We start from the raw sequence: 21,568 nt of genomic DNA, 5'->3' as shown, positions 1-21,568 counted from the left end.
CTTAGTGAAAAGAAGGCAGAGATGTTCACAAGTTTTTTTTTTTTTTTTTTTTTTTTGCAAGTCCAAGTCAAGTCTCTAAACAAGAAATCTCTCATGTCTCCTCTCCAAATTTTTATAAAGTAAAGGGGGATTTTTTTTTTTTTTTAAGTTAGATGGCTATAGCACAAAGCTGAAGGCACATTTGGCCACTTGGAAACCCAACCTATATACAAAGTGTTTTTTTGTTTTTTTTGTTTTTTTTTTACCTCATTGAATGGAATCAGGCTATAAAGTGCTTCGGTAAAAATGGTCAACCAGTGTCCTCAGTCAAACTGTGACATTAATTTCGCAATTGAAATATATTTATTTCAACAATAGACTTCATAAATTGTCAAATGTAAAAACAAAAAGTATACACAAGCATAAAAACACTGAAATATATAAAGGGGAAAATAGTCAAATCCCCTTTACATCATGAAAGAAAAAAAAATCAGTATGCAACATGTTGTAGAAAAGCACTGTGAAAAAAATGTGCATTTTCAGAATAAAAATCGCCAAATATATCTCGAAACCTATATCTAATTGCCATTCACTCACTTTGCAGTGCGGGCGCCTGTGTTTATGCACAAAGATATGTTCCTGATCAAGTCTCATTCAAGGGCCATTCGAAAGCTCATGAGGTGGAGAAAGTATAAAAAATAAATAAATAAACTGGTGAAAGACTGACGACAGGTCAACAAGATGGCCAAAAGAGGCTGCACATCAAATGATGGCGCATGGTACTTTTTACTATTACAGTGGAACACACCATGGATTTTGGTCAGACATTAGATAGACCAGAAATGGTCTCAAAACGGTAAGGAAATTTAAATATATTGTTTCTGGTGCAAATAGTTTGGGATTTGGTGAAGTTGTGTGTGAGAAATATACAATCCGTGGTGCTGAAAATCATCATCTGATTTGGGTCGGCTCAGAAAATATCATGTTAGGTTGGAAACTCCGTTTTTTTTTTCTGCATTTGATGCCACAGTGACCAGCGTTAAGTAAGTGGCATTCAGAGTTTTTGAGAAGCAATAAAGAGGAAAAAAAAACTTCCCTACTGCACTTCAGTAACTTTTACACATATTGGACTCGAACTTAAATGCAAGAAAAACAAAACCAGGAAAAATACAAAACTCGGCGATTGTTCACGAGTGACCCATCTCTGAATGAAGGTGACCGCGGGAGGCCCCCGCCCCGTACTTTGAGCACCTGCGCACAGTTCGGAGCTCGTGCCCTGATTGGCTGAGCTTAAGCTGCGCATGCTGTTGGTAAACTCAGCTGGAGGGAGTTTCTCGTGCGCGGTCACAGTGCGTCTCTCCCGGGTGGGCGCCTCTCTCCACTCATCTTCCTCACAGAATAATTAATTAATCATGGAGCTATTAGTTCGATATCTGGACCGGAGCAACTCAGTTAGGTGGGTGTCATTTAAACGCTGCTCTTCTGAACTGTGATTACAATCATATTTGTGTCATTTAATAAGTAGAAATAAGTGTTGACCGCTGAAACAAGCGCATTTAACGCCATATGTTTCAACACGGCGCGTTTGTTATTTCAACAACAGCACAGTCATGACAGCAGTGTGTGTGCTTCCATGACACGGTCATAAACGGTTGCTTTTGTTTGTTTTCTGAGGCTGTGGAAAGCTACAAAGTAAAATGTACTTTTGGCTGTTTTTCCAGCGTGCGGTTCCCAAAGTGTTGTGAAAATATTGAATGTACGCTCAGAGCTAACCTTGGACTTGAACCCAGACTGCAGGCTGAATGCAGGCAGTGTATCCAGTACATGGAGTTCTTCCTGTGTGAAAAGACCAATTTACTGCACACGACAAACACTATTGCTCATAAAATAACTGCCTTCACACTTTCACTTCTGCATTTTCATCCAGAGCCTCACACACGTGCCTTCTTGGAAGGACTTGAAGGCTTTGTTAAAATATCCTTATTTGGAATTCTACTTTTAACCAACTACTTTTAATTATCGCTCCTTTGTCTTGTTGATTTCTTTTGTTTCAGCTCTGCCATGACTCAAGAGACAATCAAAGAGGAGAAGCTGAGAGATGACCTGAGGTATTACTTTATGAGTCCCTGTGAGAAGTACAGAGCCCGGCGTCATCTACCCTGGAAAATGGGAGTCCAAATTCTGAAAATCATTATGATCACCACACAAGTATGTGCAACAATTTTAAAGACAGTTTATTACTAATCTGGGATAAAATACAACCCAGGAAAGTCTTCCTGAAGCAGTAATGTGACAGTGCTGTAAATGTATATGAATCTGTGGGAACAAGTCTGACAGCACATGCTGACACACAAAGTCCTACATAGCCACCATGTACTTTATTCTAAAGAACATAAAATGCTTACATCTGAGTCTTGCTTTTGTTACAGTACGGTGCAATGAACCAGTGTTGTTTTTGCTGGTTTTCCCCCACTCTTTTTGCTTCACTCAGAGGAACTAGATTCACAGAATAAACCTGAAAATCTCACAAAACAGTGTAATGATAAAAGGAAATTAATATATATCCATATCCAACTGATCAATAGAGGTGCTCATTAGAAACCCACATGCAAACAAACAGGAATTCATGTACTTTCCATCCATCCACCCTTGACTACTTGACTATCCACTGCAAGTGTTTACATTAAATGTCCAGACACCACTTTAACTCTGCCTCTCCGTCTCTCACAGCTGGTCCTGTTTGGCCTCAACAACCAACTGGTGGTTTCCTATAAGGAGGAGAACACCATGGCATTAAAAAACCTTTTTCTAAAGGACTACAGTGGGGTGGATGAGGATGACTACTGCATCGCAGTCTACACCCAGCATGATGTTTACGAGAGTCTGTTTTACGTCCTGGATCAGGCAAGTTTGCTCACCTGTGACTTTAAACATTAAATTCATTGTATTTTAATATCTAAACTAATGAAAACGGTCACCTTACGTGAGTATGAAACTAATGCTGCACTCAGTTTCCCTCATTTTTACAACTAGTAAATTCTATTTTTTTTTTCTCTTTGGTATATTTGTGATGATGTTGCTTCTATTTGGTTCCATAAAACATTTTTTGTTTTCGACATTTCCACATTTCTCCATCGCTCTTTTATCTGATGTTCAATTATTTTTCACCTGTTTTGCTTTTTCCAAACATGTGCTTTGTTTTATCACAAAACGCACTGTGACTATGACTTTTTCTTGCATGTCCATGTAAAAACAGTCATCCAGGCTTCTCCTTTTTTTGGTTTTGTATCTATTATTGGACTCTTTAAATTCAGTTTCAGTATCACACAGGAGGTGCTCTGACACTCTGATTCACCCAGACTAACAAACAAACAAAACATTCTGAAATTCTTCATTACATAATTTGATTTCTGAGACGATCTTATTTAATGGCCTATTCAAAGTTCCATACAGAATAATTAACAGCTACTTTTTGTGCTTAGTCAATATTTGACTACTTGCACTTCCACTCTTTAGACAGAGAGCCGAGGCCAGTGGGGCTTTTCTGGTTTCTGGGATAATCTGAGGAGTTTAGACTGTTGGGCTCCTTATCTTACATGCAGTGTATTTACTGAAGTGAGCGTTCTCAGGGTTCATGACCTGATCTGTCCATTGCTGTTTTTAAAGATACATTGAGACTTTTGTTTTGCCATTCACTTATTCCACATTTTGAAAAACTCCATAACATCAAGAATATTTTTACGTGTGAGGCGAAATACAAATAAGACCGCAACCCTTAAATTAATATATATAGATATATATATAAAAGAAAAATCAATTGTAGATGGTTGTTTGAAATAGGAGTGTAATATTTCACTTCTAAAAGGATGTGCAGTGTTGTACTTATCCATTTTCAGCCTCGTTACCCTCTGGTGTCACAGCGTGTTTGACCTGAGGCCTCTGATACTTACAGTACAGCCAGCTGGGCGAACTCTCTGTCGGTCCCATCAGTTACGCCGAGGATGCAAAGGGGAAGCTGCTGCCTCTCAGCATCTGCAAAGAATACTACAAGAGAGGCAGCGTGGAGCCATCAGACGAGACCTACGACATTGACGCTCAGCTGGAGACGGGTGAGAGATCTCATTTATGGGCTCTGTAATTTATGAGTGTCCGTACAATTATGAAACACAAATGAAACACTACTTCAGATTGACAGTTGTTCTTTTCTCACTCTGTTCCACTTGAAATGATTTCAACAATAAAAACTTGATTATTTAACAAATGTGAGTAAGGTGAGGAAGAATGTAGGTAGAGGTGTAATGGATGGAGACCGAACACATTAGAGAGACAACTCATGTTGGTCAGGTTGGTGGAAACGGAGATGTTCAGATGATCGCTCTGGGAAGAGGAAGGGTAGTGGAAGAACCTCATCCACTGTGACAACTTCTAATGAGAGATTATTGACATAAAACAAATGTCAAGTTATTGGCTCATGCAGGCTTTCACAGTCTGGAATTGTTCTCAAAGACTCCAGTTGACACTTCCTTCCCTAAAATGTCTGTAAAGGTTGTTTTGGACGCTACCCTCATGCTGAATGGCCTCCTGCAGCCAACAGTTCCTCTAATAATGCAAGTTCTGCATTAAGTTAACTGAACAGAGTGTACAGATAATATTCACCTTGGACTGAAATTACTCTGTTTTTGTGTACTTGGACTTATGGTTGATATCAGACAGTTTAGTCTTGCTCGATTCCAAAACAACACAAATCAAATCATAAATCCAAGATATTTGAACTTGCTGTTGCAAAAACAGTGATGAAGCAATTATTGAAAAAAAAATGTCACCTTCAAGGTTAGGAAATAAGTGACGTTCACTTCTACACAGAATCGCTGCAAAAGAAAGATTAGGTAAAAAACTCTTTTAAGACTGGATTCTTTAAAATTATAGCGCATTTTAGGAAACGTACAAGAGCTGCTGAATTGATTGACGTCAAATTTGTTTAATTTACCTCTTCAAAACAAATCTAAACAACTCATAAGTTGAGAGTTTTAAAGCGTTCGGGTGTATTTCACCCACGTGAAGTCAAAACTTTGCAAATTTCATAAAACTTCTGAATGTATCATAAGAATCCTTTGTTAAGCACACCAGTCAAATTAATCATGATGTGTAATTGTAGAAGAAATGAAAAAAAAAAGTCTTTGTTTAGTTGTGAACTCGAAGTGCAGTATTTGCTTTCTGTTATATCACACCATTATATAAAAACATTAGAAAAAGGAGCTGAAGCAGCAGAGGCTTTAAACACCAGACCTCATTTTCTCATTCCGTTTCTCAATCTTCTCTCAGTTTGTATGTCTCATGGTCCACTGACTGCCAACCAGTGGAAGGCCAACAATTCCTCCTTCTTTGATCTGGACTTTTACAGGTATGCATTGGTATTGGTACCCCATGACTTCTTTTGGCACATACAGTGACATTTGCTTTGCCCCTTACAGCCACTGGTTTGACATTTTGTCCCTTCGTCTTTCTCAGGCTGGTTGATATCAAAATAACTTTCCAGTTGAAAGGAATCAACCTACAGACAGTGCGCTCACGAGAGTTACCTGACTGCTACTCCTTCTATGTTGCGGTACGACTTCATCGTTATTCTGGCTTGAACGGCTAAGAGATTGTCAAAGTGCTGTGCTGATGAACGCTTTGTCCTCTTTCAAATGTAGATAACTTTTGACAACCAGTGTCACAGTGGAAAGGTGAAACTCTTCCTGGACATCGATGCTCAGAGCAGCACCTGTCGGTACTGGAAGATTTCTGGGACAGGTAAAGTGGAATACTTTGATCAAAAGGAGCGAAATGTTTTAATTAAATTTATCTCGGTGCTAATTGACACCATAGTGGCGCATATTTGCTCTGAAAGAAGTTCATCATTGGTAGTTTTCCCCTTCCTGCTGGTGACTGTTAGGGAGGCGTTTTCTTGCTGACTCAGTTATCAGCATCGGTAATGACTGTCAGTGAGTTGTGTAAGAGATAAAGCAACTAAAGTGCATTTTTTTCCTTTTTTTGCAGCTCAGAAGAACACGCACTATCTGCTGGTCTTTGACGCTTTTGTTATCCTGATTTGCCTCACATCGGCCGTGCTGTGCACACGCTCCATCGTGCTGGCTGTCAGGTTACTTCAGGTCAGATATGCTGTGTCTGCTGTCACTGACGTTTTGTTACCTGTTTGCAAATTACGTGCACGTTGCATTATTCATTTCTATATTCTTTTTAAGTATTCGGATTTGTTGGAAGCAACTTTGCTGAATTAACAGAAGTCTTTTTGACTGTGTCCTGCTTTGTATACTTTTTTCATGAGGTACTGAATTTATGTTGTTGTTGTACTTTAAAGAGATTCTCCCGGTTCTTCCATGAGAACTACAATCGTAAAGTGTGTGAGGACGACCAGAATGAGTTTCTAAACGGGTGGTACGTGTTGGTCATTGTCAGCGACCTTCTGGCCATAATTGGATCCATACTAAAGATGGAAATACAAGCTAAGGTAAATTGTTTTCTCGTTTTCTTTTGGCTTCAAGGGCCAATATAGTACAAGACACAAACTAATATTTTCTAGATATTTAAAAATTAATTCCGTTAAGTTTTATTCATCTTGCTCCAATTACAGCATTTTCCCAAGTGTTTATGGGGAGAAAATGTTCACGAAGAACGTGTTTTGTAAATTTTTGCTCTAAAAATCATGCTCGACAAACTCTTTTACAAACATTTGCTTTGTATCATGTAAAGCTTTTGACCAGATACTGCATTTTTCCTGCATACTACACATAGCATTCTCTTCCTCTCAATTACAGCAGTTGAAAATATACTTGCACACGTGTTAGATTACCTTCTGACATTAAAATGGACTTTGGTGTGAATTGGCTATTTTTAAACTGACTACTGAGTGAAAATGATCAACCTTGGTTGTAAAAAAAAATATATATATATATATAAAATAAAATAGGCAAATCTCTGTCTGTCCAGGAGTTTGGAAGGCCAAATGTTAAGTAATAACTTGCCCTTTTAGGGAAAACTAGTCCCCTTGTTTGTCATCGACATCCCGTAAATCTCTCGCTCCGTATATATTGATCCAGTGACAATGTTTGCTTTCTGTTAGTGTGCTTCCCTCTCATGTAAGTCAAAAATATACACAGTGTAACTCAGCTGCCTACAGCTCATTCATTGTAACATTAAGTAACACAGTCATATTATCATTCTTTCAAATACAGTCATATTATTTTTTTCCTCCTTGAACTTAGTCATTTTGTGGTTTTTAAAACTGCTGAATGTGACAGTCACATGATCGAGCTGTTTAATAATCTGCAGGATGTCGCTGTGTTGCTTGCGTCACATTGGACTTTCAACCCTAATAAAGAATTTCAAATGGTTCATAACACTTTAGGTTTTAATGACAAGCCTGATGCAGTCAAGTCAGACTAGGAGTTTTCTTTTTTTCTTTTTTCTTTTTTTTGATTGATTTTCAGGAACCATGTGCAGAAAAGCATTTAACTCCGACTGAATCGAAGTCCCCAGCAGTAGATTACTGCTTTTCAGCTGCTGACTCTGTGGCAAGCAAAAAAATAAAAATAAAAAGTATATAAGAAATGAAAACAAAATTCAATTTAGATTTCACAAGTAATATTCCTGTGATGTGCAACTTTATTCTCATACACAGTCGTCTGTTCATCTCAGGATCAATCAATACATCGGTTTTCCCACTATTTCCTGCCAGTGCTTTTATTTGCTCTCTTTCTCCCCTCTAGAGTCTCACAAGTTATGACGTGTGCAGTATCTTCCTGGGAACGTCTACTCTGATGGTGTGGGTGGGAGTGATCAGGTACCTGGGATACTTCCAGAAATACAACGTGAGTCTTTGTAGCTTTTCTTGTAATTATACAGATCTCATTGTATGAGCAGTTGATGAGCAGTATTTTCCACCTGAAGTTAATATTGCTCATCGTGAAAGTACATTCTGGAAGAAGCTTTATTTGTGTCTAAGAAATTAAAAAAATTAAGCTATTCCATCTCATATTCTTAGTCTCTATATTTTACAAACATTTTCATTACTGTTTTCAGAGCTTTAAATGCTCCATTCAACATTTTTTATCGCCTTCATTAAAATGCTAGTCCTCTGTTTAATTATCTCCATGTTACGTTGAGAAGAAATTACAAAACTGTAATAAGCATGACTGGGTGGCTGTGGTTCAGTGGGGAGAGCAGTTGCCCCACAATCGGGATGTTGTGAGTTCGATTCCCGTTTCTGCCTGTCTGCATGTTGAAGTGTTCTTGGGGAAGACCCTGAAATGCCCCCACTGTTGTACGTCGCTTTGGATAAAAGCGTTTGTTAAATGAAATTGTGGCAAGCAGGAGGAGCAATTTGATGAAAATGGACGCTATTTGTAAAATTAGTCTGCATTTTTAGCACAAAGCAAATTCCTTCAATATCTTAAATATCATTTTCTTTCAATCGACCGGATGCTATTGCGCAGTCAGAGGGAAGGTTTTTCTTTGCCAAAACTGTGCATACGATTAATTCCTAAGATATTTGAATTATTGATGACTGAATTCTTGCTTTATTGTTCTTGTAAAATATAAAGACAAATTTCAAGCCATATTTTTAGAGTAAGAAGTAATAATTGTTCACTGTTTGTCATGTCAGTTAGAAAGAGATTTGAGCCTCAATACAAATAGAGTGACATGCAATTTTCCCATCATGCTTCTGTTGACATCTGACTTTGTCATTGTTGAACTATAATATAGTTTCACATCTGTGCTGATTTCCTCATGATTGAACAGTTTCATACTTCTTACGTGTTTAGGTGCTGATATTGACCATGAAAGCAGCCTTCCCAAAGGTCCTGCGTTTCTGCTGCTGTGCAGGCATGATCTACCTTGGTTACACCTTCTGTGGATGGATTGTACTTGGGCCGTACCATGAGAAGGTAAATTTCTGCCTGGTGTACATTAAGTGGAAAAAAGACAACATTATCACAATACATCTTTATTATTATTATTATTGTTATTGTTATTGTTATTGTTATTGTTATTATTGTTGTTGTTCTTTTACAAGTTTGAGATATAGTGCCTTTTCAAGACACTCAATGCTGTTCTCATGAGGGAAAAACAGACAGAATTGTATACTACCAATAATAGAAATAAATAAACATCCATTAATTAAGATAGGCCATCTATAATTCTGGATTCAGAGTCATTAAACTTTTTTATTAGTTGTTTTTTTTTAATGGCAGTGATATGTGGATATTATGCTGAAGGTCATTTCAGAGATTAGGAGCAGAGTATATGAAGGTTCTGACGCCCAGTGTGCTGAGGCTAGATGGCAGGATGACTTTGAAGGTCTGTAGATGAAGGTCAGAGACGCCAAAAAGATCTGTTTGGCTGTACATGGGTGAGTGAGATAGACTGTGGCCTTATCAAGAAGAGCTTTGAATGCTATCAGCATGATTAATTCTAGTGTTGAACCACCAGCAAGTGTAGCTGATGAGGAAGAGGAGGAGGGACATATTCATTGGATTTGGGTTGAGCTATGTCCTACGCTGCTGTGTTCTGAATAAATGTCAAATGTTCTGTTAGATGAGTTGTGGTGTTTGGTGTTTGCATAAGGAGTGAAGACTGGGAGAAACAGAAAGGAACTATTGAGTCTCCTGTGAGTGAATCACACTGTGGATTCACACAGAACTGCTAAGTCCGCAACTATGAGGTTGAATAAACGGAAGTCACAACTTGGACTCGCTTGAAATGACTGTCTTGAAACTGACTTTGAGACAAAAGTCATTGATTTTGGTCATCGACACAAATGAATTTTATTTTCCTGTGTACAAATTATACATATGTCACATTGTCCTCATTCATATTTAGTTTTTTCCTCTTCTGCCATTGTTCTCCAGGTTAAATATTTTCTACAAATAACCAGTATTTCCAGATCTGAAACATTGTTTAAAATTCGAGAACCTGCTTGTGCATTTTGTGTCAATATTAGTGAAAAATGCATTTACTTGCAAAATGGATCAGGCTCTGCTCCTCACTTGAAGTGCTCTACACACCAAAAAGAAATATATTACTTATTGGTTTCTAATAAGGTTTATGTTCCTCAAAAAATGCAAAATGCAAATAAATAACATTGATATTGAATAAAATAACTTTAAGGAAAAGACTAGTGCAATTACCTCCATATGTCAACATTAGCTCTAATAACAAGGCTATTATAGTTTCTTTATGGTATTTAACGAACAACAGAAGTCAACAAAGATTATTAAATGCAATAGAATTGCAAATTTGCCTGTAAATATTAGTAATCTTTATGGTTTATCTTTATGGTTTTTAATCATTGTGTCATTTACCTGAGCATTAAACAAAGATTTAACAGATTTCATAAAATGGTTCCCAGTAAATTACTGCTGCAGCTTAAAGTGATTCAGCTGAGGAAACTAAAGAGAAGACACGTCTTCAATTTAAACTTTCATAAAGTTTATCAAATCACCACTAGAGGTCAGTGTGTGTTATACATTGATTGCCTGACTGCTCTCTCTCTCTCTCTCTCTCTCTCTCTCTCTCTCTCTCTCTCTCTCTCTCTCTCTCTCTCTCTCTCTCACCCCCCCTCCCCATTTCATAAACTGACACCACATCAAAGTACATGTAAACACGTAATCTGTACACGGAGTCTTTTCTTTCAGTGAAACAACACATTTTCTTTCACATAACAGGGTAGTGGTCATGTGAAAAGTGTGAATGTATTCAATTACTCAAGGAAAGTTGCAGAAATCTTCAAAGAAGAAGGTGTGTGCAGCCAGGCTTTGGTAATAATGTGCCTTTGATGTATACTGAATGGTCATAACAGAGACAGATTATTAAAAGGCAAGCTTTTTTTTTGTACACAAGGAAAACATTAAATCAGTGGATATTTTTACTGGAGTAAGCAACATTTGATGCATCTCTTAGCATTTTTATGGGCGGTCACCTTGTCTGGGAGGGTCCTGCATCTGAAATGTCATCAGGGTAAATACGAGTGTGTTTAGCTGTCCGTGGCTGTTAAGATAAATTATTTACGGAAGTCAGAGGAGAAATGGGCGTCTAAACAAGTCAAAACGCATGAGACAGATGTGAGATATACTGAGTACAGCTGTCCCACATCTCAGGTCTCACTGACCGAGTTCAGATTTGTTGATAATGTTCACCTGAAAAGGAGGAACTGCTGTTAATGTTCTGAAGTGTGCTTGTAAGGTCAGTGTACTCCACCGCCACATGTTCACGACTGATGGAGAACCAAAAATACTCACAGTGATATCGGTACAGGTGTTTCATCAAAGTCATTTGAGCCAGTTATTTTATTTGTAAACACACTTTCTCTCTGCTTCAAACTATATATAACATTTTTCATGGCATTGCTCGAATGTCCGTTCTCAGCTGTAAAATAAATAAAGAGTTAACTGTATGAGATATGATTGTAGTTGATTCCTGCATGTTCTTGTGAGATGCAAAATGCGATGTGAAATAAAATACGAAGATCAGTTTAATAACAGGAGAGCTTGTTTCATATTGTTTTGCTTTACATACATTTTATTGTTTTATTTCTAACAATCGGTGGAGATGAAAATGATCTGCAGCTGAAATCAAGCAGGTTCCAGTTGCTTGGCTTTGTCCAGCTAAGAGTTGGCCTTGATATTTACATTCTGGTAGCGAGGGGAGTCCCCTGCAGTGAGCTGTCGGCCCTTCCAGGGCCCTCTGTGTATTTACTGCAGGAATAAACAGAGGATGTCATAGGACTTGCCTTTCCACACGTCTTCAAGTGCCGTGCCCTGAATCTGTAGGGTCGCAAAGGGATGTTGTTCCCAGATACTATCGGATCCAGCTGAGGCAAATGTTATCTTGCAGACTCTCCCTTTCAGTGATTCGTCTCTTTGGTGTTTGGTGCCTTTAAAATATTTCACCTGATTGACAAATGAGGATCAGGAGTGCATAAAACAATTGTTGAACTGCGTGTTTTTGAATTTCTTAGCTTGATTTATCAGTTTTAGCAATCATGAAATGACTCATTTTCCTGTGTTACACTGCAGGATGTGACCTTATGCAGTGACTGATGCATAGGCACGAACTGAATAACCAAACAACAATGTAATTGCAAAGCATAGCTTAGATAGTCTAACTCAGGGGGAAATGTTAAGGTTTTTGTTGTATGTGTATATCAAGAAAAAAAAATCTAATTAAAATCAGCATTCCATCACAGAGCATGTGTGTCTACACATACGCACAGATACACACACACACACACACACACACACACACACACTAAGGCAAAGTTATTCGACAAATTTTCACTAGAAAAATAATTAGTGGAATTTCTATTGTGTTGCATTTATATCCCGCTGATTGTGTTACATTCAGTTGTTTTGCCCTGTCTCACTGTCTTTGCGTTCCCTGTTTTTTGTGCTTCATTTATGCAGTTTGAAGGACTGAGCCGCGTCGCGGAGTGCCTGTTCTCCCTGTTGAACGGTGACGACATGTTCACCACTTTCGCCCAGCTGAAAGACAAAAACACCTTGGTGTGGCTCTTCAGCCGGGCGTACCTTTACTCCTTCATCTCCCTCTTCATCTACATGGTGCTGTCGCTCTTCATCGCTCTTATCACTGATGCTTACGAGACCATTAAGGTGATTCTTGGTTCACTGAATGAGCAACATGTCACAAAATCTCACTACGCCTGACAGAGTTTGGTAATGAAGACTCAGAATTTGGTCATTTTGAAATCATACCCTCATTGAGGAACTGTTCACGCAAGTTTTTGCAGTAAGTGCTGATTTCTTGCACCACATTTTTTTTTCTGAAACGTATTTATGTCTGAAATCGCTACCAACACAACCACTCGTGAGAAGTGAAAATGTGTAAAGGCACGCATTTTGGTAATTTCTTATGTAGCTGTAACTTGGTCTTCATAACTCACTTCCTCTCTGCGCCAACTTCTCTCTGGCTCTACCAAGAATGCTCAAATCAGAGAAAGCAGCAAATTCACGTGTCCAGGAACACCTGAGGGAGTCTTGATCAGATGCCAGAGGGTGATCTTGCACTGTGGTGGGCTTGAGTAGCAGTTTCACACAACACTGTGATCCAGAACAGTACAGCAGTGAGGTTGAGTTTGAGGAAGTATACCTCCTGATACTGCAGTAGTTTCGTATGGTGATAAGTGACTTGTTTTTGTCAAAACATGGCAGGTGGCAGCCAGGGCTTCATATAGGAACTGGGAATTCACAGGTTCGAATCCCACGGTGAACGGGTTACAACAAGGTTCTTGACACCCCACTAAATCCCCGGTGTGCTTTAATTTGGCTGCCTACCGACGGGTCCATTTGGAAGAAAAGGAATTTCTCCTAAGGGGATTAATTAAGTATGGTTAGTTTAGATTTAGAAGATAAATATGGACATTTCAAGGGTCTGCTGAAATGTCTTTGTGTTGAAACTGAGAGAAAAATTAGAAGTTGTTGAAGATGTGTCATGGTGCTTTACTGGTCCAGCCAAACGGAAATCAGATTGGGATGAATGTGGACCGTGAACTACATTGAATTTGAGACCCTCAGTTTCCACTGCTGTGTTAGTCCTGTCAATTGTAACACAATAAAAAGTTGCCTTATCTCAAAGTTTAGATGATCTGTTTCTGAAATGTTTTTTTTTTTCGTTTCAAACAGAACTACCAGAAGAATGGATTCCCACTGACAGATCTGCAGAAGTTTCTCAGAGAACAGAAGGACTTTCCAGTCATAGAGGATTGCAGTCAGACAGACGTTCACATCAGAGGCTCCGTAATCTGCTGTTGTCAACGGTAGGAAGCTTTCAAAACTTTTCATTTCTTATACCACATGTGGGAGTTTCTCCCTGGAAACTTAGGAGAGAATTTGTTTTGTTGCTTCTTCTCTCTTGAAAAGACCTGAAATGTGGCAGAAATGTTTGTTTTAAAATTGCCTTGTAGAAACAGTTGCAGTAAGTGGCAGAAACCACTCTGATCATCGTGAGAGAGTAACGACATCAGTAGCCGCTGTGCAATCATTGTTGCGGTGTCTATGGACCATCAATCAATTGAAAGCTTGGGTGATACCAACAAAGCCTGGTATTAAGATAAATAGTCATTCAATCACTTGTTTGTACAAAACAAAAGTCTCCTGCTGCCTGTCTGAAACATTTCTCTGAGTCCATTAACCCGTCTCTGTTTTAAAGCAGCATCAGGTGTTCAAAGTCAGTCTAATGACAGACATATTGTGATATTACTTTCAATTGGATTGAACATACATTGTGTTCAGTGCATGTATAACTGAGCTTACTGTACCAGAAAATAATAAGAATCAATGAGAAGCAGCTAAGCAACTGTACAAAATAGCACTGCGCATAAATTGTAGATTTCAAAAAGTAGAAGTTGGTCTGTGCAGCCTACACCATGTTGCTAAAGCAAGACTCTGTGTTTTCTATACATCCCCTTTTTCTGCTCATTCCTTTACTATGAGCCAATCTCTATCATCAGCAGGCAGCAGACTGCAGTGGAGTTTCCTTTAGGCTGTGGTTTGGCTCTGTATTCTGTGGTCTGAGAGCAATGAAATTAGTGGTGGGAGCTATGCAGACACACCCAGTGATGGGCTGATTACAGAGAAACTGAGGCTGCATAGTGGGAAGAACCCACTCCCACCCCCAGTCACTGCTCACTGCTGTATTGTCTCCCTTAAAAACAGGTCACAACTCACATTGAGCCAAAAAAAATGTATCCTCGGCAGTAGTTTCAAATGTATGGTTCAAGTTACACATGATACTCAGGCTTTCCTTGTGGTGGAATTCACACACTTCAACATCTTACTGTTGTGTGTGTATGTGTGTCATTTTGCGTAGAAAATTCACTGTAGACCTTTATATAATGAATTGTTGTTCAGTTTTCCATTACATGCACTTTAATCCACCACATCCCTTGTGAAACTGCACTAGACAGATGAATCTGCAGCGACTGAACTGTTTGCAGTCTGTATTTCCTGTTTCTATCTAATGGCAGAGTTGAAAACACTCACCCAAAATAAAAATTTCAATTGAGCGTGGCTTCATACTTAGGCTTTTGAGTCCACATTCTAAAAGATGGTTAAACTTTTTATAGGCTCTGAATATAGATTTGTGTGTACATAGTAAACGCTCAAGCACCTTATTGTGTTGCCTCTGGGATTGATGAAGTATCTCTATTCTGAGCACATGCCAACAGTCATTAAATTTTAGTCACATTATTTTCTGAATCAAAATGTGAATTGTGGGCTCATCATGGCTGGGAATGAGAGCAGCATCCTCCAAAGGCTCGGTCGTTGTTAGCACTAAAAGATCCTGGTTCACCGCGTTGCTGGACTTTGTAAAGATGATCTTGTTCTAAGCCTACAGGCTGCATTTTCCCGTGCTGATGATGTCATCAATGCGGGACGGAGACGGAGCAAAGCGACGTAAACAATGTAGCAGAGCTCAGTCCCCGTTACCTGTTGACGAATCTCCTCTTCCCCACGGATCATGAGAAGCTCTCTGATCTTGCCATTGCTGGGTCATCTTGACAGAGGATATCTCACACTGTGTCCACAAACAACAAGCGCGCCACGTCGACGTCATCACGTAAATTTCCATTCCGACCCGGGTCTGCCTGTCACACTGAAGCCGATCAGAGGCAAACCAATTAAAATCTGTCGCTTCCAGAGTCAGTCGACCCGGGTCCAAATGCTGTTTAAACCCTTTCCCACTGCTATGAGGAGCAGTAGCTGGTTTATTGGCGGGTTTAAAAGGGTTTTTTGGTCAGTGGGAAAGAGGTATTAGAAGTCATTTAACACAGCACATAGCCGCATTATACAATGCAACCTGAAACTTGGTTATGCAAGAAGAATGTCATACAACTGTACATGCAGGGTTTTTTATAAACCTGAGCACATTTCAGATTTCCTGAAATAGGAGAGAACGTGTTTGCACTTTTCCTGCAGAGAAACTGAAGCAGACGCATAATATACTGCCAGAGTTCCAGCAAACAGCCACCATGCAACACATTAGAGCCTGTGGCATTGTGTGCATACATGCACACATATATTCATGAGTTTTATATAAATTCATTATGCAAACATCTTTCGTTATGCAGCTTCCTCTGTTACTAAGAAAAACAATGCTTAACCCTGTTCTGGATGCTCTACAACCCACCGTAGAAGGGTGATCTTCCTTATCTGATTATCTAATCATGACCATCGGCCTTTCAGCTGTTCAGATTTGAAGGCATAGGGTGCATTTGTACTTTACAATAAGAGTAAGACCACCATGGACTGTAGGGTAGCTTATGAATCATGCTTTACTGTTTATGTCTTGCATTATTGTTAGAGCACCAGGTATCGTTTGTTAAAATAGAGGAGTGTTGGTTTAGTGGATCAACTTGACACCTCACAGGGTAAAGACTTTAATTCAATTAATTAACATTGAGTTTGTATATTCTCCCTGTGCCTGCACAGGTTTTCTCTCTGTGTTTGGTTGCAGCTCCCTGGTTTGAATAAAGTGGGTAAAGAAAGATTTACAAGCTTGAATGAAATTGGTCAGTAAAACCATACAAAAGGTTTTTTTTTGGCTCTGATAGATAAAGAATTAATGAAATATTGTGTATGACAAAAATGTAATTACGTTTTTATTGCAGTTCAAATATTGTCAATTTTTAAAGCATAATAGCTGTGATTTATGTCTGTCATGTTTGATATTATACAACTGCAAATCACAGGCTGCTGAAATAAAAATCACTGATCTTTCACCCTTTTTTAATTTTTAAAAATTGCCCTGCTTTTCTGGAAATTGTTAGTTTTGTTCATTTTTCTTCCAAGTAAGTCTGTGATTGTTTACTGTGAAGATAAATCCTTCTTGGTAAACACAGTCCAGACTTGGTTTCTGTATCCATCACTCTCCTCCCACTTCAAAGGCAAAACGTTTTTCTGTTTGACTGGATGCAAAAAGATGTTATTTGCCTCAGACGACTACTGTTGTCATTTGTATGGAGTTATGCAGAATATTTCACCGGACTATTACCAACTTTGACTAGAGATCTTCAGATGTTTCTCCGCAGTGTGCAATAATTTGATGCCTCGTGCTTTCTGATGAAGATCGTAATTTGTAAGCTGTAAGAAAAAAAATTAATAGGAGAGAGAGAAAAGTCCTATGCTGAAACAGTGATAGCAGAGTCCCGAAAGCAGGAACAGATTGGCTGCAGACAATAACCCCCTTTGAGCTTTACCCTGCGTGTTTGATAACTGTTTTCTATCTTTGAGCTGTCAAGGATTTCCTGCTTTGGAAGTGTTTGAGGAAGTGTTGTTTCAGTTACAGAGCCATTATGTAAAGTAGTGTAATGCAGCTAAATACGCATCTTCCTGGCAGATAAGCTCATAAAACTGTCCATGGCCTTTTAGAGTTGGATACGTTTTGTCATTAGCTGTCTTGTCAAGATGCACCAACTGTGTAAGTGCAGTCGTTTGGAGCCTCTGACTTGACTAAAGTGGATCTGTCAGTATCTTTGTCTCAAAAATTAGATCAGAATTCTCAGCAAGCATGTTAACGAATTTCAGGATGAAATTTCATCCATGAACGTTGATCCTCTTTCTCCACTTTTCTGTTTCAAGTACTGTTTATTTTGTTTGGACGGTAAGCTGAGAAGCAGGAATCCCTCTCTGTGTAGATTTTTAACTTATAATAAAGGATAAACAGTGTCTCCATTTAAATAAGAAGCATTGCAGTGCTTATGTATGTAATTATAATGAAGCTTTGAGCCAGCCTGTGGATTTTACATCAAATCTTTATACTTTAGCACTTTAACCTTTCAAGAAAATGACTGGACTCGGTTTTATTTCTTTGTATTAAGTATGTTCTCATTGTCAACAGACAGAATTGGTGTGTGGATGTAATGGGCTGAGTGCAGGTCTGTGGTATTGTAAGTCAACAGCAGTCAGAACACATAAATGTTCTGTTTCTAGCAGATTATAAAGATGAAGAGGATGTTTCCATTTTTAACAATTTCACAATTTTCAGCATCTCTGTAAACACATACTGTAATATTTGTCACGATTGAAACAATCCCCTTTAAAGCACTTATTTTGCAGACTGGTTCTCAATATGGAAACACACTCAGTAACATGATACCAAGACCTCCATTATATTCTAACTATATGAGGCTTTGTGTCAGTGCTACTCTTCTTTTAAGTTGGAGTATTACAATAGCTATGAAGGGCCGCATGGTGGTCAGCAGTCTTTCCTCATAGTGAAAGTCTCTGGGTTGAGTCTGGATTGGGCGTGAGGGCCTTTCTCTGCAGCTTTCTCCCGATGCATGTTTGATCTTTCTTCAGGTACTTTCCTCCTACAATCTAAAAACATGGCTTCAAGCTCACTAGTGCCAGGAGAGAATCTGTGACCCGCTGTCAACCTGGTTCCCCTCCAGCCCACAGAACTCTCTGTATAATAAAGCAGTGCATAAGATGGGTTGATATATGGAAAAGCAGTGCTGTGCTTTTATGATTTCAAGCAGCTGACTGATACGAAAATTCCTCAGAAGTGTTATCTTGGTGTTTGAGAGACTTGGTGTAAAACCCCCACTGATCTAAGGTGCTTTGGGTGCGAGTTCCTGCTTCTTTTGTAGAGTGCTAAGTGTTACAGCTAAACACAAAACAAAATGCCTTCAATAGTGGGGGATCATCGATGGAAAAAAAAGCTTTGTTGATGAAATGTAATGGCAGACACCTCCTGCTCCTACTTTACCATGGCTTCACTGTGGTTTTTGCCTTCTTCCACAGTCTAATAAAATCAAATATAGTTTGAATGCAGCTGGTTCCACTGGCCAAATGTGGAACGTGCAAAAATAAATGTGCTTAAGCATGCTAGCAAAAAAAAGGATTGCATATTTTTTGGGATAGCCATATATCAACAAGAGAGCGATCTTACATTCCCAACCCTTTTTCCCCAACTCCCCGAACCTGATCTCTAAATGTTACCATTACTGAGGTGTAACCAGTTTAATTATTTTAAGACAGCTACTGATTCTGCGCTTGTTGATGAGGAACTTGGTGTTTAATGTTTCGTTCTGTTGTTGCAGAGTTCCAGTTAACGATGACCTTATTCTGATCAGCTGACATCAGTCCCGACCACACATGAGAAGATTCAGCGAGGAGGACGCAGGAAGCAGCACTTCACGTGTTTGATAAAGAGCTGGACATTAAATGCTGTCACTGCAAAATCCTGCAACGCAAAGTTACCTCTCTAGGAGTGGAACTTTTCATTATGTGCAATATGAAAGACCAAATGAATTTTCCTCACGTGTGTGAGTGACTAGAGCTGCAGAGCTGGGTTTAGCAATATTTATTGGAATTCAGGAATTTTACTGGGCATGAAAAAGTTTACCCATGCATTTCTTTGGCAGAGAAAGATCTTTTTTGTTTGTCTGTTGCTATATAAAACGATGCAATGCAATTTAATGCAGTGTTAAATGCAATTTGTTCATCAAGAGTTGAACTAAAGATTCCAGTCAAGCATATTTCGCCTAATTACATGACTTTGAGGCACCAATAATGTAAAGTGTGAACAAACTTTAATCACAGTGACTTTCCTGGATGCTCAAATAAATGAAACGTTTCAGAGTTTTATCTCATCCACAGAAACATTCTGTAACTGAAATGATCGCGAGGGAAGATGGTTGTTTTGTTCACAACAAGTGCTTTATGAGTCAACATCATCATTTAAAGTACAGGCGAGTTAGCATGTTTGGACAAGCTGATATAAAGTGTGAACACTGTGCTTCATAACTTGATTAAATCAAATGTGTTTCCTTCCCCTGTGTAATTTGATCGGGCTTGTTTGGAGGGCGTAACCTCCTGCCATCTGGTGGGCTGTCGCTCTTTGTTGTTTTCCAAAACGTCTGAGTAACTCAGTGGCCCATTACTTCTAATAATGATACATGTCATAAAGTACCAACCCTCAGAAAACGCTTCCTTTGTGGCAGTGCTGATGTTATGGTTGTAAGATTTGATCTCAGATGATGACTTCAAGTCTAAACTGACACCAGAGTAAAGCAGATCCTTGTTTTGAAAACAAGAACAGGCTTTTTTATTCGAGGATGTCCTTTGAACAAGTCTGTGCAGTTCATCTCATGTTAGCAAACACTGCTGTTGCTTTTCTCCACACCGTTAATTAACACAGTCAACATCTGCATATCCTGTGTCAAACAAAACAGATAAAAGTAACAATGAGCACTGAAGAAAATACACATTTTTTTAATGCTTTTATTGAATGTAAATGAATAGAAAATCAAATCGGCACAAGACAAAACAACCGTCTTTAATCTGAAAGGCAGTTGTGTTGAGTGCCAATGATATATCTATCAAAGTCCAAGTTTAACTGACAGGAAACAGCAAGAGGAAAGGGTGACAGTTATGACTGAACCTACACAGTGATGTTTTCTGTTGTAAGCAGGGTTGCACCATTTGTGTTTTGGATCACAGCAGCTAGCATCTTACAATTAACCCATTTTTGGCAGAAGCTAAAGGACAAAGTGACTCAACACAGTTACCTACTCTATAGCAGATTAAATTAAATTTTAAAATGTCTTTACAGATAAAGTGGCACTGGGTTGGAACACGTGTTGACATGTTAGTTGATTCTGCACATTTGTGATTAACAAAAAACAGTCATAAACTGAACTTATACACAAAATGTTTTTGTAATCAGAAAACTGTATTTTCAATTTCCCATCTCATTTTGTGACTTCGATAGAGGAAATTTTCATAATTGATTACGCCTGTTTCTGGATAACAGTGGTGCAAGCTGAATGTACAGCCTACATTCTATATTCACCTTTTTGCTGTATTGTGCACTTTCTTATAAGAATAACATACTGATTTTTATTTATTTTTTATTTTTCAGCCTTTCGTTTGATCATTCTTTTCTTTTTTGTTTTGTATACTTTCAAATTCATCTTTTGGAAAAAAAATGCTTAATACATAAAAAAACATAATTCTTGCATTGCCTTTAAATGAATGAAATTATCTCATGTAAATGTGACATTGTAGTGCAAAGAATATCAGCCAACAAGCAAAGACAAAGGAAATCACCTCATTTTCTAACACTGTTTCCCTGGCATTGAGCCTTTTTTCATGTCTTGTTTTTACTTTGTCTTCTTTACAGAGTTAATTACTGTCGGTACAGAATACAATACACGTCTTCAGATTTGTTTTTGGCAGATCATGTGTGCAAGTTATAAATGTCCACAGTGTGTAGACCATTGTGGGTGGGATTGATCCACTGGTTGAATCGGAAAATATTGTTTCATATAAACCCAAATGTCACTGTCAAATAATTTATTTAGTTTGACACAAAAGTTAGGAGAACGAGAAAGAACTAACTCAGCTGACATACAAGATACATAAATAAAAATCACCAATTTAATATTTAAAATGTTTACTTCTAACTAGTACACCAAAAAGAGCTACTGATGTACTGTAAAATCAAAAGCATCTCAGGGGCAATGTGCAACCTGGACTGTGTCGTTGGATGCGGGGAGGCCGCTGGC

General features: G+C 38.6%; 1 protein-coding gene across 2 annotated transcripts; it reads left to right on the top strand.

Annotated features, from left to right (window-relative positions):
* Nucleotides 1–1,308: 1,308 nt before the first annotated feature.
* On the top strand, nt 1,309–21,337 carry mcoln2 (mucolipin TRP cation channel 2). 2 transcript variants are annotated; one of them, XM_030083783.1, is made up of 14 exons: nt 1,309–1,435; nt 2,034–2,187; nt 2,710–2,883; nt 3,932–4,088; nt 5,302–5,380; nt 5,488–5,584; nt 5,673–5,772; nt 6,019–6,131; nt 6,341–6,490; nt 7,749–7,850; nt 8,805–8,927; nt 12,444–12,650; nt 13,680–13,813; nt 19,100–21,337. In XM_030083783.1, exons 1-14 carry the CDS (start codon nt 1,392–1,394, stop codon nt 19,134–19,136), a joined length of 1,671 nt encoding a protein of 556 aa, XP_029939643.1. In that variant the 5' UTR covers nt 1,309–1,391; the 3' UTR covers nt 19,137–21,337. The 2 variants fall into 2 exon arrangements, with proteins under 2 accessions (XP_029939643.1, XP_029939644.1); XM_030083784.1 differs by having other exon boundaries at nt 1,349–1,435; nt 2,034–2,087.
* Nucleotides 21,338–21,568: the final 231 nt, after the last annotated feature.

The sequence above is a fragment of the Salarias fasciatus genome, chromosome 23, assembly GCF_902148845.1.
Source record: "Salarias fasciatus chromosome 23, fSalaFa1.1, whole genome shotgun sequence".
In the NCBI taxonomy this organism is placed as follows: Eukaryota; Metazoa; Chordata; class Actinopteri; order Blenniiformes; family Blenniidae; genus Salarias; species Salarias fasciatus.
This window is presented reverse-complemented; position numbering and strand designations above follow the sequence as displayed.